The sequence below is a fragment of the Eschrichtius robustus genome, chromosome 3, assembly GCF_028021215.1.
Source record: "Eschrichtius robustus isolate mEscRob2 chromosome 3, mEscRob2.pri, whole genome shotgun sequence".
Classification (NCBI taxonomy): Eukaryota; Metazoa; Chordata; class Mammalia; order Artiodactyla; family Eschrichtiidae; genus Eschrichtius; species Eschrichtius robustus.
The window spans coordinates 66,651,450-66,667,837 of NC_090826.1; the positions used below are offsets into that span (position 1 = coordinate 66,651,450).

Here is a 16,388-nt window from a genome sequence, read left to right on the forward strand (position 1 = left end):
GATTTATTTTCCTCTCATGGATGCATTATGTATGTGTTGCTATGTGAGATCAGTGAATTCAGAAAAGCCCTCCATGCTTTTGTCCCCAAACCCTCAGCCGGGCAATGCAATGTGGCAGCTGAGAGAAGCAGAGAGCCACGCTGGGCTCTGGAATAGACAAAGGCACAAATCCCATCTGGGTCTCCTTCAAAGCAAGCTGCTGTTTGGCAACAATCTACCCGTAAAAAAGGTTCTTACCAGTTTACTTAATGGGTGACTGGCCCTTTTGCTTTTATTTAGCCATCTGTTCTGGTCTGTGTCCCTTTCAACTTGTAAGATCCGTCACCTCATTTAAGCTGTTACCTTGACACATTGCGATGTTGTGGACATAGTGATTCCACAGAGGAGCAAATTAAAACAGGTTTTCATTATTGGAAAGTTAAATGAGGTAAGGCTGTGGTAGTGGTGAGATGAGGGGTTTTGAGGAGGCAGAACTCAAGGGACTTTCAGGTGATTGGAAAATTGGGCTGGCTAGACAGGGGGATGGATGGGCTTTTACACATCACGGGAGCTGAGCAAGAGCAAAGACTTCTTTTGGGTGTCTGACTTTGTGGCCTTGCTCTGCTTCCCTGACGGAGACTGACCGGGGAGGATACAGGGGCCACCTTTGGGTTTCTCTTCTCCTTTGGGACATTCTGTGATGAGTAAAAGGAAGCCGATTCCACCAGGAAGTGGCGAGCTAAAAACACAACAGCACCCATTCCCAGAAAGTTACTTAGTTTCCCTTAAGTTTGAAGAAGAATCAGGGGCGAAGCCCAACTTCAGGAAGGAATACTTCACTGTGTCTTTGAAACAGAGCAGGACCCTGTGGTCCTTCCTCACCCCATGTCCTCCGCCTGCCTTTTGTCTGTGGAAAAACCTTAGCCAGAGAATAAGTTTAATCAGAGAAGTAAGAAAATGCAGAAGCAAAGGAAAACAGTCCAGCAAGACTAAATAATAATAGTTTAGTCAGTAAGCCTAGTCAAGGACCTTTAGCTCCTCCTCAAGGGCTATGGATAACATTCTGAGCCGTATCCTGTGAGCTGTCTTGTAGATACTGAAATCCCCACCAGGTGGAAGAAGTTAACTACGTGATGACAAGACTGTAGCCATGACATAAGCTGCCACAATTCTGAGAACTGACTTCAAAGAAATAGGAACCAACTGACCCTGGAACTCCAGACTAACTGTCCCTAACACAATCAAGATGATGCTGGTCAGACCGCCACATGACTAATTTCAAGATGACTGTCAGAGCTGACTGTGCTGTTTCTGCATGTAGCCCCGCCCCCTCCATCTTTCAAAGCTCTTGCCCACTGGTTGTCAGCGCCGGGGGCACTCAGCCTTTGGGCAGGCGTCCACCCCCCCACCCCCCCCCCCCGGTGCTGGCATCCAAAATAAAGCAAACTTTCCTTTCCATCAACCTTGCCTCTTTAGTACTGGCTTTTGAGCAGCAGGCAGCCGGACCCCCACTTTCGGTTACATCTTCACCCTGGAGACAAGGCAGAGTTGTTCCTGACATCTGCCCTCAGCTCTGCTCTTTCTTCTTGCTCTAGACTTGACTTTCTGCCTGACCCCTTGATGGCTCCATCCCGATGACCCATCAGTCCTTGAAAAGTAAGACTTAGAAAGCCAAGAGCTTCGTCTTCTTACTCTCTTAAATCAATTCTGCCCTTACCACCCTGGTTTCTCCTGATATGATGAGTAGTACTGCAGTTACCTGGACTCAAAATCTCAGGCATCTCTGAATTTTCCATCTGCCACTTCTATCCAATCAGTAGCCAGGTTCTCTGTCTTCCACCTAAATTGAGTTTCTCATGTCTTTTCTCACCTTTTTACACTCCCTGCCACTGCTCTCATTTCCATCCCTCATTACCTCTGTCCTAGCCAATTGGAATGCTCTCCTAACTAGTTGCTGCCTATCTTTGGTTTCTCCCTGCTCCAAAGCACCTTACACACTGGCGTTTGATTAAAACAGTCACATTTCAAAAATTAAACAGACAAAAATCTCCTTCGACTTTCCATCAACTAACAAATTCAGTAGAGACTTCTCAGCTTGGTATCTGAGACAGTCCATACAGTTATCGTTTGTATTTTCAGCTTTTTCTTTTTCTCTGTGTCCCAGTAAAACAAAGTGCTATGTGGCTATGAATAACTTCATGTTTTCTTGCCTCCTTACTCTGTTCCCTCTTCCTAGAAAGCTGTGCTCACACATCTCTATTGATTAAAATGCATGAATTTTATCAAGCTCAGTCACAAACACATCTCTCCTTTCCCCATGGCAGTCAGATGCAGTTGCTCCTACTCTGGTTTGATGACAGCGTGTTTAGGGGATGTTGTTATGCTGCTTGACGTGGATATTTTTCCTACTCTTATCGTTAGCTTTTTGAATCTTTTGCATATCCTACAGCACAAAGTTTCCTTCCTGTAGAGGGTGCTAGATAAAGAAGCGGAATATGATTTGTAAGGGGACTGGGTCTATAAGAATGTGAAAAATCCATTTATTCATTCACTCAGGAGTGTGTTGGGTGCCTACAGTATGTAAGGTACTGTGTTAAGGACCTAGGATACTCAGAGCAGTATGGCACAGTACATCCCAGTTCTCCAGGAACTCAAAATTACATGCAGGAAAAGTCACATAAGGAATTACACCATGAAAAATGCACAACAGTAGAAGTGCCTTCAAAGTATTGGAGTGGTGGGTACGTCTTACCTCTATTAGGGTAGATAGGTTGGGGCTGATGGTGGGGAGGGAAATGAGCAGTTAGGAAAGGCTTCCTGTAGTTGGGAATGTCTGATTTGGGTTTTGAAAACTGAATAGGAGTCACCAAGGAAGATAGGAAGGTAGGGAGGGATTGGGATGGGATGGAAAGATAATCCAAGAAATCTGCTGTTTGTTCTCAGAGGCTCAGCACACTAGGGCAACCTGGTCACCAAATGGTTATTTTCTGTCTCCAAGTGAAATATCCTAAGTGACAAAAAGTCCTTTGATCCCTTTGAAAGAGAAAGGGAGAGGAAGCACCTCTCAGAGACTGCTTTTGACTGAAAGTCATTCATTCTTCTTCTCTTTTTTTTTGACTGTTTTGTAGAGAAAGTCTGTGATTGCAGTGAGCTTCATAGCAGCCTTCCTCTTCCTGCTGGTTGTGCGCCTTGTGAATGAAGTGAATTTTCCATTGCTACTAAACTGCTTCGGACAACCTGGTGCAAAATGGATACCATTCTCCTATACATACAGGCGGCCCCTTCGAACTCACTATGGATACATAAATGTGAGGACGCAAGAGGTAAGACCTCAGAGGGTTACATAGGGTTTGAGGGTATCCATGGTAACAGCTTTTCTTTAGGAGCAAGGTGGCTTGCAGTCAATGAACTCATTACTCTCTGCCCCAGCGAGCTGCTTTGGGTCCCTGACATTTTCTGTTTTCTCCTTCTTAGACATTTACTGACACACGTCTAAAGTCTGCTGCCCCTCCTACATCAAATCTTCTGATTCACTGACTTCATGTGGAGTTGAGGAAGGAATTACATGTTTTCCTGGTGGTTTGTGGCATAACATACATATCTTTCCATTTAGAAATTCTGATCAGCAGTTACCAGCTGGAGAACTGGCTGGCTTTATTTCCTGGAGGTCAGCTGGTTGGGGACAGCTCTTTGTAGAACTGCAGAGAAGCATTTATACTCTTTAAAACTCTGTAATCCTTAGACCTGGAGCTAGAAAAGGCCAAGCTGATTTAAAAATTCTCAGTGGCTACAGAGATAATGGGATTTAAAGAGTTTCCAAATTTAAAGGGGTTAAAATCATTCAAATCCTATAATCACTGAACCTCTAAATCTTTGTAGCCAGTTGATGGTACAGAAGAGGATGGAGGTATATCGACAAGTAGAAAGTACACACTGTGCCAGCACTTTTGCAAGCAAGGATTTGTGTCATGGAGTGAAGTAGAAATAAAATGGACCTCACAAAATGTATGAAGTGTATAGAAGTGATTAATAAAATTGTTTTTACCATTTGTTTCAATGGAGTGGGATGAATGTGAGGTTAATATTCATCGATGCCAAGTCCAAGCCTGTTGGAAGTTGTTGGTGACAAAGGTACAGGTCATTAGTGTGTCTACATCACTGGGAAGAGTTTTGGATCAGATCCCATTGAAAGGTCATTTTTGCAAAGATACGAGAGAGGAGAGTTACCCACAGAATACTACTCCCATCCCAAGAGTTATTAGCATCAGGGAGGGATGTTGAAAACTGGCTTGGTCCAGACCCTTTTGTAGGCAATTTCATGCCTGAGTCATTGCTTCTGGTTAATTTGATTCTTTGAAAATTGTTTCTATATCTGCAGGATTTACAAGCTTTTTATTAGACCTTTATAGTTAAAAAAAAAGGCACCATTAATAACATAAATTTTTAGGAGCCTTGATGCTTCTCCTTTAATTGGCTTTGAATTAATTTTTTTTAAAGTGTCTATTGCTTGAATTTGTTGAGTGTCCTAATAAATAGATTACCGATATAAAAATGTATCTCTTAGAGAATAGTTTGTCTCACTCTTGTCTTTCGCTACTTTTATTTCTGGCTGTCATTTAATATTCTATAACTCTACTGGATTGTGTTAATCATTTCACAAGTGCCTGTCATGGGTAGAAAATGAAACATGTGCCTGAGTTGTCTCACGAATTACTTTCACGAGGGAAATCCCACCAAATATCAAAGAGCCTTTCATTTGTTTAAATGTTAATAGACTGGATTTTGGAGTGTTAAGGGGAAAACTGACCTAGGGCTGCAGTTATTTAATTAGACATATTAACCAGCCACCTTTGAAATTCTTTTGGTATAGTTTTTAATACAATGACTTTACTACGGGATATTGATCATTATTTTGACCATGTGGAGGTAATTTCTTGAGAGGGAACATGATTACTGGAAAGAGTTTTTAGACTACAGAGGCACACAGGCATGATTTGAGTGCCAGTTCTCACACTTACAAAAACAAGGTCAACTAGCAAGTTATCATGAGGATTAAATAGGACAAAGTGCATAAGGTGCCCAGTTCCAAATTGATATTCAATGAATGAGTTTCTTTTGCTGTCCCAGTACTTACCAGTTATGACATGAAATGCTCAGTGTGAACAACACCAAAATACCAAAGTCTAGAGTACCAGACTTTAAATTTTAAGGGATCTGGATTCAGGGCAGTAAACATATGGAGGAGTTCCCAATCTCATTAGAGATCAGAGTTTTGCAAATTAAAACCACAATGAGAAGGAAGAAAAATAGCACAAGGAGGTAAATGTACACTAAATATCAGATTGGCAAAAAATCAAGAATCCAACAATACCAAGTGTTGGTGATGATGGGGAACAATAGGAGCTCATGTACTAGCAGGGGGAACAAGCACTTTGGAAAAAACAGCTTCCCATTATCGATTAAAGCTGAAGATCTGCATACCCTACGTCCCAGCATTTCCAGTCATCCGTATATTCACTAGAGACATGCATGAGCACATGCAGTGGGAGGCGTGGATGACACGTGTAGCAGCATTATTCGTAACAGCTAGAACCTGGAAGCAACCACATGTCTCTCAGTAGGAGAATGGTTAAAATTGTGCTCCATACACTGGAATACCACACATCACTGGAAATGAGGAAATTGCAGCCATAGGTGATAATACGTATGAATCTTAGACAAACATAATTTTGAGCAAAAGATGCAAAAAATGAGAGAATACAAACAGTGTGATTCAATTTATAGATCACAGGAAGAGGCAAAACTAAACGATGTTGTTTAGGGAAATGTATAGGAGGTAAAACTAAAAAGGAAAAAAAAAGAGCAAGGGAGTTAAATATCACGTAAGTGAGAAGAGCAGTTACCTCTGAGAGAAATGTGTGGTTTGTGATTAGTGCGAGTTTCTGAGATATCAGCAACATCCTATCTGTTGATCCAGCTGGAAGTTACATGGGGGTTCACATTCTGAATATTTATTAAATATGCATTCATGTTGTATGCACTTTTCTCTATGTCTATTTTATAATAAAAAGTTAAAAATACATTCTGAGACCATGTAGGATATTTATTGACTGGAATCACACAAAGCGTTTTCATCTACTTTAACAGCAAGAAATATTTAACTAAAAAAAGCAATGGGTTAGTAACCTATCTAAAATAAATTAAAATATTTGAAATAGGCAATTTCATTTTATGTAAAAACTAGCAGATATACAGCTAACTTATTCCTCTAGTCTATGCATGATAGAAAGGGAGGCCCCATGCTGTAACATTAGTACAGGTAATAAGCAGAAAATTTTGCATGGAAGTTGAAAAACAATGTGTAACACTCCAAAAGAATGACAGATTTTCCTCCACACTCAGATTGTTCTAGGCGAAATTGGGAGGAAAACAAATTTTGGTGACCCTTGTTGATTTCATCTTTCCTTCTCAAAATTCTACCCTTCCCACCCCCATGTCTGTGCTCTACTCTTAGCCCAAATGCTCTGTGCATTAGTCCTCACCAAATAATGGCTTCAAGCGCAGGCCTTGCCAGAGATAATTGCATTAGACTATTAGACTCAGAACGAAAAATCTTCAAGAGCCAAAGTAATATAGCAAAAATGATAAGTGGTGGATTTGATGTTCTGGGGCAAATAGCTATAATAGTGGCCCCCAAATTTTGCTTCAAAGATAACTACACACTCCTGTGTGCCTATTCACTCTATTCTAATCCTGAGAAGGGTCAATAGCTATGGCTGAGCTGAGTCAAGTGGTAACCAAGATGATCTATTTATTTGAAAATCTTGGTCCTTGAGGTTTTTTCAGAAATTTCTCAGAAGAAGGCACGTGCTTTCTAGAAACCACCAGAAGTCCAAGAATTTTTTTAAACACGTAGACATGCCAGCAATGATTTCCAGACTTAGAGCCTCTGCAAACATGATCATTGTTGATGATGGTTTTATGGCCCAATGCTTTAGCTGGATCAGACATTGCGGCCACTAGACAAAAATTTTATGAGCAGAAATGTTTACAAGAAAGAATGTCTCTCCACTACTGTCTAAAAAAAGATGGGGCGTGGGAGTGGCAGGATTAGGTCGAAGATTTCGTGGACACTGGAGAGCAGAGTTGCTTGGGAGCAAAATTTGATTATCTTGCTATCTTTAAAAACACACCATTGTAAAGCAGTTATACTCCAATAAAGATGTTAAAAAAAAAAGAAATAGTAAGTGAAAAATTAAAAAAAATAAAAAAAATGAAAAATAAAATTAAAAAAAAAACCAAAAATGAGATGAGTTCCGGTCCCTTTGGCTTGGCAGAAGCGGAAGTATAAGCAATCTCATGAATCTGTGACAGTCTGTTGTGAAGGCCTCCCATATAGTAAATTATACCCAGTTCAAGCTCGGCTTCATTTTATCAATTCACCTAGTTTTTGAATGATCTGCTCCCAAAGGAAGTACAAGAAGTAAACGTACAAAGAACACAGGAGAGAGAAATAGATGGACTTAGTTATATTTCATATGGTTGGAGTATTTTTTTTCTGGTCCAGATCCATAAAAAGGAATATGCAGTGAAAACTATGAGGACTAATCTAGAAGAGTTAAATTGAAAGAATTAAAATACCCATCCCACCACAATAATGACAGTCTAAATATAATGCAGTTGGTGATTGGCTCCCATTTTTTGCCCTGTCCCCCTTCCCTTTCCTAACCAGTATAGGCTAAAGTTCTTATATTTGAGGGAGGAGAAGTCTTGAGAAGCAGGGAAACAAAATGAGTGCCAACTAACTCGGTGAGTGCTGAAATGCTGAAAGTCCCTGCTGGCCACAGAACCCAGAATTCCTCATCAGTACTTATGTTTGAGCTGACCACCACCAGGAGGTAGTGCCATGCTGACACTGGGACCGGGAAAGATTTAGATTTTGCAATAGGTCCTATACTTCCCCTGTGTCCCACCCCCGCTTTAATCCCTGACCTGCTAGCTGTTCATACTTGCCCTTTCATGTCACTACTGATTAATAATGCAACCTTCCATTTTAACAGGACTGAATTTGAGAGACTCCACCTATAGCTTTATGGCAGTTACTGTATTATCCTTTGACCTTGGACATGGTAAAAAGCATATAACATCTATATGTGTTTCAAAAAAAAAAAAAAACATCTGTGCTTGGCAGTATCCTGGGAACTCTGCTTTCTCCTTAATGCAAGTTTTAACGATTCATTTTAAATTAATTGCGGCAGAAAAAAGGTATAAAAGACCAAAGTACCGCAGGGCTTGGTTCCAGGTAATGATTGTTTCTCCCTGTTGAGATCATGTCAGATTTTGAGGAAAGAGAAGGAAATTAACTTTAGGCTAGATTCTATCTGTAATTTCCCAACCATGGAATCAGTCATTGTGTTATCTTTTTTGTGGTGACCTGGTGTGAGACATTGCTCAGAGCAAGCAACCTGCAACTTGTTTGCATTAACTACTAGATAAGAGAAAATCAAGCTCTGGAGATCAATAGGATGCCACAGCCAGATCTTCCTGGTGATCAGGGGGGTGACAGATGTCTCCCTCAGATCTGATAAGAGAGCCCTAACACATTAGAGCTGCAGAGGATTTCAGGTATTTGGGGCAGAGTGGTCTTTCAGATGGTGCTAAAGATGTGCTAAGTGAAGAAGCACAGGATTTCTAGAACATAGCAATCAAGTTGTAGGGCTTATATTGGTTTGCTTAACAATTTAATGAGGCCGAAATATGTCTCTTTTAAAAAGAGAACATTTTAAAGCTTCACGTAGACTAAATAAGAATACTTAGGATCAGTTGCTGTGACAGACAGGCCGCACTAGCCTAATTAAAGACGTGCATAACATATTGATGTTGCAATAGCCTTTCCCGAATTGTAGTTACAACGACAATTAAGAAACAGAGCTGACTTTCTTGGCAGTAAAAGCACACAGTGCACACATTCAAATAAATGTGCACATGTAACTAAAGCGGACATGAATAGGTTTTCTGTATTTGGGAATATAGGCTTTGGATTTTACATAAGTATATTGAGGGCAATTATATGCAAATATATGTTCCAAAAGTTTAAAACTGATCAATTTAATTGTTAACTAAAATCTGAACATTCCATTTGTGTAATCGTAAAACAAAATAACTTTCAACTATTGGCTTGTTATAGGAAAGGAAACAACTAAATTAACATGTAGCAAAGGTTACTTCTTTGGCATGGGCATATTGGTTTCGTCATTTTGAAGATAATTTATCTTTTTCCTAAGCCTCAGGGAATGTATTTATTGAGTGGAGACAAGATTATGTTTCACAGTCTGGTTGTGAAAGAGCAGCTCCCAAACGGTGGCCAGATCTCAAGGCAGTCTAAGCTCCACTGCCAAATGAGAGGGACGGACATTGCTGTGGGTTATAATTCCAGAAAGCTTTTGTGGGAGAGGTGAGCCATGTGCATAGCGTAAGGATTTGATGGGATAGAGAGAGAAGGGAAAGTAGAGTTGAAGAGAAGAGGGAAAGTTTTGCACTGTCCATTTTTCTTCAGCTCCTACCACTCCAGTAGGCCAAGAGCACTACACTTAGCCATAGTAAACTAATGTCTGCACTAGGAATCACCACTGCCTCACGCTCTGTTGATTCATTTTTCACCTCTCTCTGGTTCCATTACCCTTAGTTTTTATCTTCCAGTTCCCCATATTGTTTGGTTGGTTACCCGGTCTTGGAGTGCTCTTATTTTGATCCTGATGCCACGAAAACTGTATATGAGGTCACTTCTAATAATGCTTCATTTTGTGGACCCCTGACATGGACGTGGCACCCCATGTTCAAGGGGCCCCTGAGGCACCGCCATAGGCCTGCGTGATCCTCTGACTTTCCAGAGAAAGAAATCAGACACCTGTGGGGGCAATAAGTAGGGCAATCTGCCTGGAATGCAACTTACTCTAGGGGATAGAAGATAGAGGATGCATTCACTGGGTAATTATGATCTGGGGATGTGAATGGGATCCCTGGAAAAGGAAAAACTACACTCTTACTTGCAAAACAGTAATGCATATGTACAATGTATGTATCCATCCATATTCATGAACCACTATGTAAAATATACAGAAAATAGATCCATATGCACATACATGCATGCAATATATACACGCACGCATGCTCACAGGACAATTTACACTCTCTTAAATACAAACGTACAGAGACTATATACATATACACTATATTATATCATAAAATGGTTAATAAATATAATTATCTGGTTAAGTATATATAGTGCCTTTTATTGCTCGCCACTGTCCCTTTATTACAGAAACAATCCCTTCCCTTCTCTGACTACAGGGGTGAGCAGAAAATTCAGGCCAGTGATTGACCAATCTCGTGACGGGTCAAGGGGTGGACACGTGGCCCGAGATGAGCCATTCTGAACCCTTCCCAGAGTTTATTGTTTTTCTGTGTAATGCTGTGAGAAAGGCCCTCTTTTCTTTTTAGTGGTAGAGCTGTGGAGATATGATTCTCTGGGTGTCAGTGGCTGTGTTCCCTGGAGAGAATGAGACCAAGACGTTGAGAGAAGCAGAAACCAGTTGCAGAGCTCAAGCAAGGGCCTGGACAGTACTCTAGGGCTGAGACCAGCCATCCTTGAAGTCAGCCTACCCACCTCTGTGGTTTGAGTGTAGAAGCCAGTAAATAGCTCTCCTTCATGTCTGCAGATTTTGATTATGTTTTGGTCATCTGCAACCACAAGAGTCCTAGCTGATATATATATATACACATTACATATTATAGTTATTTGACAGCAACAGCAACCAAACATTCTGAAACTCATCTTTAAACAAGGTGCTGCCTGGAGGATGTGAGGAGCTTTCTTTCCAAATCCATGCTTCAAACCTGCTGTGAGGCCGAGTATGAGGAGACATATCGGTCAGTCCATCCGTTGGCTCAGGTGTCTGCAGAGATGCGCCCTATATATCTCCCTGCTCAGGGACATATGTTTAGGAAATCAGCTTGTCCTTTTGAGGTAGGAATGTGAAGGTCACAATTTCCCAAGGTTATATAGCCAGAAAGTGACCCGATAAGACTCATTACTTACTGAATTTCTAGTCTTACTCAACTGATTAATCATATAGTTTTATGATGATTATTCAGATGAAATCTTCCTTATTGCTATGAGACATCATCAGTCAAAACAGATTGATTTTTACTTTACAAATCACATCTGTTATTGATGAAAGATCTGGTATTATCATGGTTTTCAACGTAGTAATTGGTTCCCCAGGAAGATATAAGGGAATTTTATTCATTATCCAACCTTAGATAGAAAAATGCTCATTTGCCAGTTGTCATGTTAACACTCTTGAAAGGGGCCTATTAGAAATTCAAATATCAAATTACCTCATTTGTGACAAGCAAAGAAAAACAAAACAGAGTACCCACAAAGACCACCCTGACTTGAAAGTTGAAAAAGATAATAGAACTGGGGCCCTAATGGTGAGGGTTTTTGTTCATCTTTTCTCAAGTTCCAGCTAATAGCCTGATGGAGTGACCAGCACAAAACCATTCATCAAGTAGCAGTTCAGCCACCGAATATTGTATAAGTCCTTGTTCAGTTCCAGACAATGTGCTAAGGCTCAGCAATGAACTCCACTTTAAAGAAAAATTAAGATTGGGGTTCACTAAGGAAGAGAAAGAGATAGGTTTGGTTCGATTACAAGTATGCTGGAACAATACCACCTAGAGGGCATTGACATTTCAGCAAAACAGATTGATTCTGTTGCTGTTAAGAATAGTGAACATTCAAGTAATTTCAACTGAACAATTGTATTCAATATCTGGAAGATAATTTGTCACTAAGTAGATGGCATCAAATTGTGATTTCATATTTTCCAGAGTAGGCTTACAAAGGCTTACTTACAAAAGAAAAATATTCATTAAAGAATTTTTTATTTCAAGAGTAACTATATAGCTCCTATATTAAATGTTATTCTGTAAGGCTTTGGAAGTGGTATATCTGGTTAATTGAGTAATCTGGCTAATAGAATATTTTAAAGTATTTAATAAACAGATTATTTAAAAGGAAAATGAAATTAAGAGTTCTGGTCTGGCAATACGGTGGCCTGAGATAACCTGACAATTCTGCTGTAACACCAGGACATGCTGGATAAAATAGGATATATTATTTAATACCCAGCTGGCTTTGCTAAAAAGGAGGGAAATCGTCAGGCATCAGAAACTGAGAAGGAACGGAAAGAGACGTATAAGCATGAAAACTGATGGTGTGGTTTCCTGGGAGTTTATCAGTATCAGTGACTGAGGGGATGGGTAATATCCACCCTACAGGTTAGAGGGCAAGGCCTGGGCCAGCAAAGGCAGAGAGTGAGAAACCCCCCTCCCCCATCCTAAAGCTGGGCTTTTACAAGCTTTCCCCAAGTGAAAGGTTGGGCTAGGAGAGAAATCATGAAAACTGGCACAGAAAACAGGTAAGGAAGCTTATATATATCTTTGGTCTTTAGATAACAAAAAATTGTTCCTGGAAATTCAAAATGCCAGACCTGTACCCTAGTGGTTTTACAATTTGAATTTTACTGCTTGCACTTTCTAGGAACTCTGCAAGCTGAGAAATCAACCAAAAATTTGGTCCCTATCTGGTAGTAAACTGGGGCTAAAGGAATTGGGACTCCTCTAGAGGGTGTTCCCATAACCCAGACACAAGGGATTCTTAGAATGCACTGTTAGAAATTATAAAACACAAGGAAATGGTCTATTTATTGTGATTATTCACATGCTTTGCTATAAAAAAATATGACTGTTTGACTATGATGTGTTTCCCTATGCCCAATCGTGGTGTTTCATAATATACTGAACATTTGCTCTATCGTCCTCTTCAATTGAAAATTCTGAATTCCAAAATATACCTAGTCAAAAGGATTTGGGATAAGGGATCATGGGCCTGTGTGTTTAAACACCTCACACACCATTATCTTTTAGTCCTTACAGACAACATACTATTTCACTAACTCATTTTCCAAGGCCCCAAATTGGTGACGCTATGCCTGTGACTTTGGTTATCCTGTGAGGCAAAGGAAGAGACTGAGAATGCCTTGGTCAGCAAATTACATTAAATGGTTTCATGGAGGCTTCATCCGTTCAAGTCAGAAAGCTCATTGGATCACACTTGCTGAAGCCACTACATGCTGCGCACTTTGCTAAGCTTGGGAATTGTGAAGACGAGAACACTCTTTGTCTAAAAATACAGAACAATTTTTCTTAATGTTAAATGGTAATAAGTGAGATAGAGTAGTATATGTAGAGGATTATTTTAACTCTTTATATGTAGACGTAGAAAGAAGGTTTAGAGACGATACCTCAAAATATTAACTGTAGTGGTCTATGTCTGGGTGGTACATTTTAGGTGACCTTTTGCTTAAACATGTTTTCCAGTTTTTATACAATGAGCACGTATTGCACTTATTACTAGAACAAATTACTAGACTTAAATACTTTATTTTTTAAGCAATATCTATCTGTGAAACAGCTGTTTCTGTCATCAAAAAAATAGAATTTACAATATCTAGATAGATATATTGTTTGGAGTACTTTTAGAAGTGAGTATTCTTTTATTCCTTTGTGGATTGCTTATAGTGACTTCCTTCCAAAGAGTACAACATGGAAATGGGGAAAAAAGTAATTTTACAGTGGAGAAACTTGACAGACTCTACCTCAGCCAGGTGCAAGGTCAACATCAGTAGCGATAAATCATGTTGGTAGTATGTTCCCTTAGGAAGATGTGATGAAAATGGCAGTTTGCCTCTGTAGTCTTCTTCCCCCAAACCCATAACCCCTGACTAATGAGAAAAACACCAGGAAAAAAACAAGGAAAGTCTGAGAAACTGCCAGAGCCAAGAGGACCCTAAGAAGATATGTCTACTAACTGTAACGTGGTATCCTGGATGGGATCTCGGAACAGAAAAAGGGCGTTAGGTCAAAACTAAGGAAATCTCAATCAAGTATGGACTTTAGTTAATAGTAATTTACCAGTATTGTTTCATTCATTATAACAAATGTATCATACCAAAATACGATTTTTATAATAGGGATAACTGGATGTGGGGTATATGGGAATTCTGTATTGCCCTCTTATTTCCTGTAAATCTAAAACTGTTCTAAAATAAAAAATTTATTGTAAAAAATGGATTTGGGTTTTTGACCTGTGTATCTATCTGGAAGGTTGGAATTGCCATTAACTCAGATGGAGGAAGACACAGAAAGAGTGGTTGAAAATAGTTTGAAATATATACTAGTCCAGCTCCATAGGGAAGGGATGTATAAGACACATGCATTGTGAATACATCATTGTTTTAATTTTCTATACTGAATACAACATACTTTTGGGAAAAAAAATAAGTATTATAGAAATAATTCCTGCCTTCTCCTCAAAAAGCTTATGAAATACAAGTCCTTCAAAGATTCCCCCAAGAATACATGTGGAAGTCAGTGTGAGCTTTTAAATTCCTCTTAGCTGTACTCATACACTTCAGCAGTTTCTTTTATTGTACAGCAAACCACTTTTTTGGCAATGTAAATTATTTGTGGAATTTCTGGGAAGAAAAGGTACAAACTAAACAACTTTTTGGTGGTTCCATATGGTATTGTATTTTGCCAATAACTCTTTCTAATAAAGTTTAATAATATTTGATGGATTGAGGACACTTAGCTATCATTCAGTTATCTTTTCCAGTGCTCACAGGACGATGTTTTCAGCATGTTCCCAGAAGATGGTAACAATAACATAACAGTAATAATAGTGATGACGATAATAAGCCAACACATGTAGTGCTTACTAAGTGCCAGACATTGTTCTAAATGCTTTACATATACTAATTTATTATTTAAGCCTCATAACAACCCTAATAAGTAGGTATTATTATCATCCCATTTTTCAGATGAGGAAACAGGGGCATAGAAAGGTTAAGGTGGAGTTGTGAGACTTATACCCTGGCTCCAGAGTTCCTGCTCTTGACCACCACACATACTGCCTCTTGTAATAATAGCTACCATTTATGTAATCACATCTCTGCTCTGGAAAGGCTTATAAAACTTGAGGATAAGGAGAGGGACTACTTTTCTCCTCAAAAAATGCCTCTTCCACATTTCTTATATATGCCAGAGATAGGCAAATGCTCACTGAAGCATTTTGATAATTTCAAAATGTCCTGTATAGGCTATTTTGCCTATAGTTTTAGTATGTGGAAATGCTGTGCACAAATGTTATACTTTTCTGGTCTTTGTTATTTCTCCCAAAACCCTTGAGACAGAAGTACTTTTATTTAAATATTCTGTTATGCAATCATTTTCTATATATTCTTTCTCTTATATGCACATATTTGTGAAGTTGTAATTGTGGTGTATGTAAAAGTTTATGGATATTTTTTACATTGCTAACCATTTATCATTACACTATCCTACAATCCTCTCTTTCCCTTTGTTTTGGGAAGCCCATTTCATTTATATTTTTTATTTTATTTTTTTTATGGTTCAATTTTCATACACTGTGAAATGATTACCACAGTAGGTTCAGTTAACATTCATCTTCTCATATAGATACAGTAAAAAGAAAAGAAAGAAGAAAAGAAAAAAAGGATCATACAATTCTAAACACTTTTCTGAAAAGTATCTGTTTTGCCCACAATTTTTTTCTATTTTTTAAATTGAAATATAGTTGATTTACAATATTGTGTTAGTTTCAGATGTACAGCAAAGTGATTCAGTTATATATGTATTTCTTCAGATTATTTTCCATTCTAGATTATTACAGGGTATTGAATATTGTTCCCTGTGTTATACAATAAATCCTTGTTACTTATCTATTTTATGTATAGTAGTTTGTATCTGTTAGTCCCATACTCCTAATTACACCCCCTCTTCCCCTTTGGTAACCATAAGTTTGTTTTCTATGTCTGTGAGTCTGTTTCTCTTTTGCGTATAGATTCATTTGTATTATTTTTTAGATTCCACGTATAAGTGATATCATATAATATTTGTCTTTCCTTGTCTGACTTACTTCACTTAGTATGATATTCTCTAGGTCCATGCATGTTGCTGCAAATAGCATTCTTTCATTCTTTTTTTATGGCTGAGTAATAGTCCATTGTGTGTGTGTGAATGTATATATGTATATATATATGTATGTATGTGTGTATATATATATATATATTTTATTAGCTCTATTTTTTGTGCTCATTATTTTGGTTCATTGAGCAACATTTGTTTTTGGTAAATACTATTTTTAAAATTATTGTTCCTTGTGGGACAATAGCTTCCTCTTTGCTCACCTTTTTTTTCAGAATATTAATTCACCTCTACATCATTTGTTGAACAAAATGGAAAGTCTGGGTTGTATCAGA

The 16,388-nt window shown here is 38.8% G+C and overlaps 1 protein-coding gene across 3 annotated transcripts in view; it reads left to right on the top strand.

Moving 5' to 3' along the window:
• Positions 1–16,388, top strand: part of ST6GALNAC3 (ST6 N-acetylgalactosaminide alpha-2,6-sialyltransferase 3) — a 550,540-nt gene that overhangs the window by 232,167 nt on the left and 301,985 nt on the right. For all 3 annotated transcript variants that reach the window (XM_068538027.1, XM_068538029.1, XM_068538028.1), the window contains exon 2: positions 3,108–3,302. In XM_068538027.1, coding sequence (XP_068394128.1) covers positions 3,108–3,302 — 195 coding nt within the window. The remainder of the gene's footprint in view (positions 1–3,107; positions 3,303–16,388) is intronic.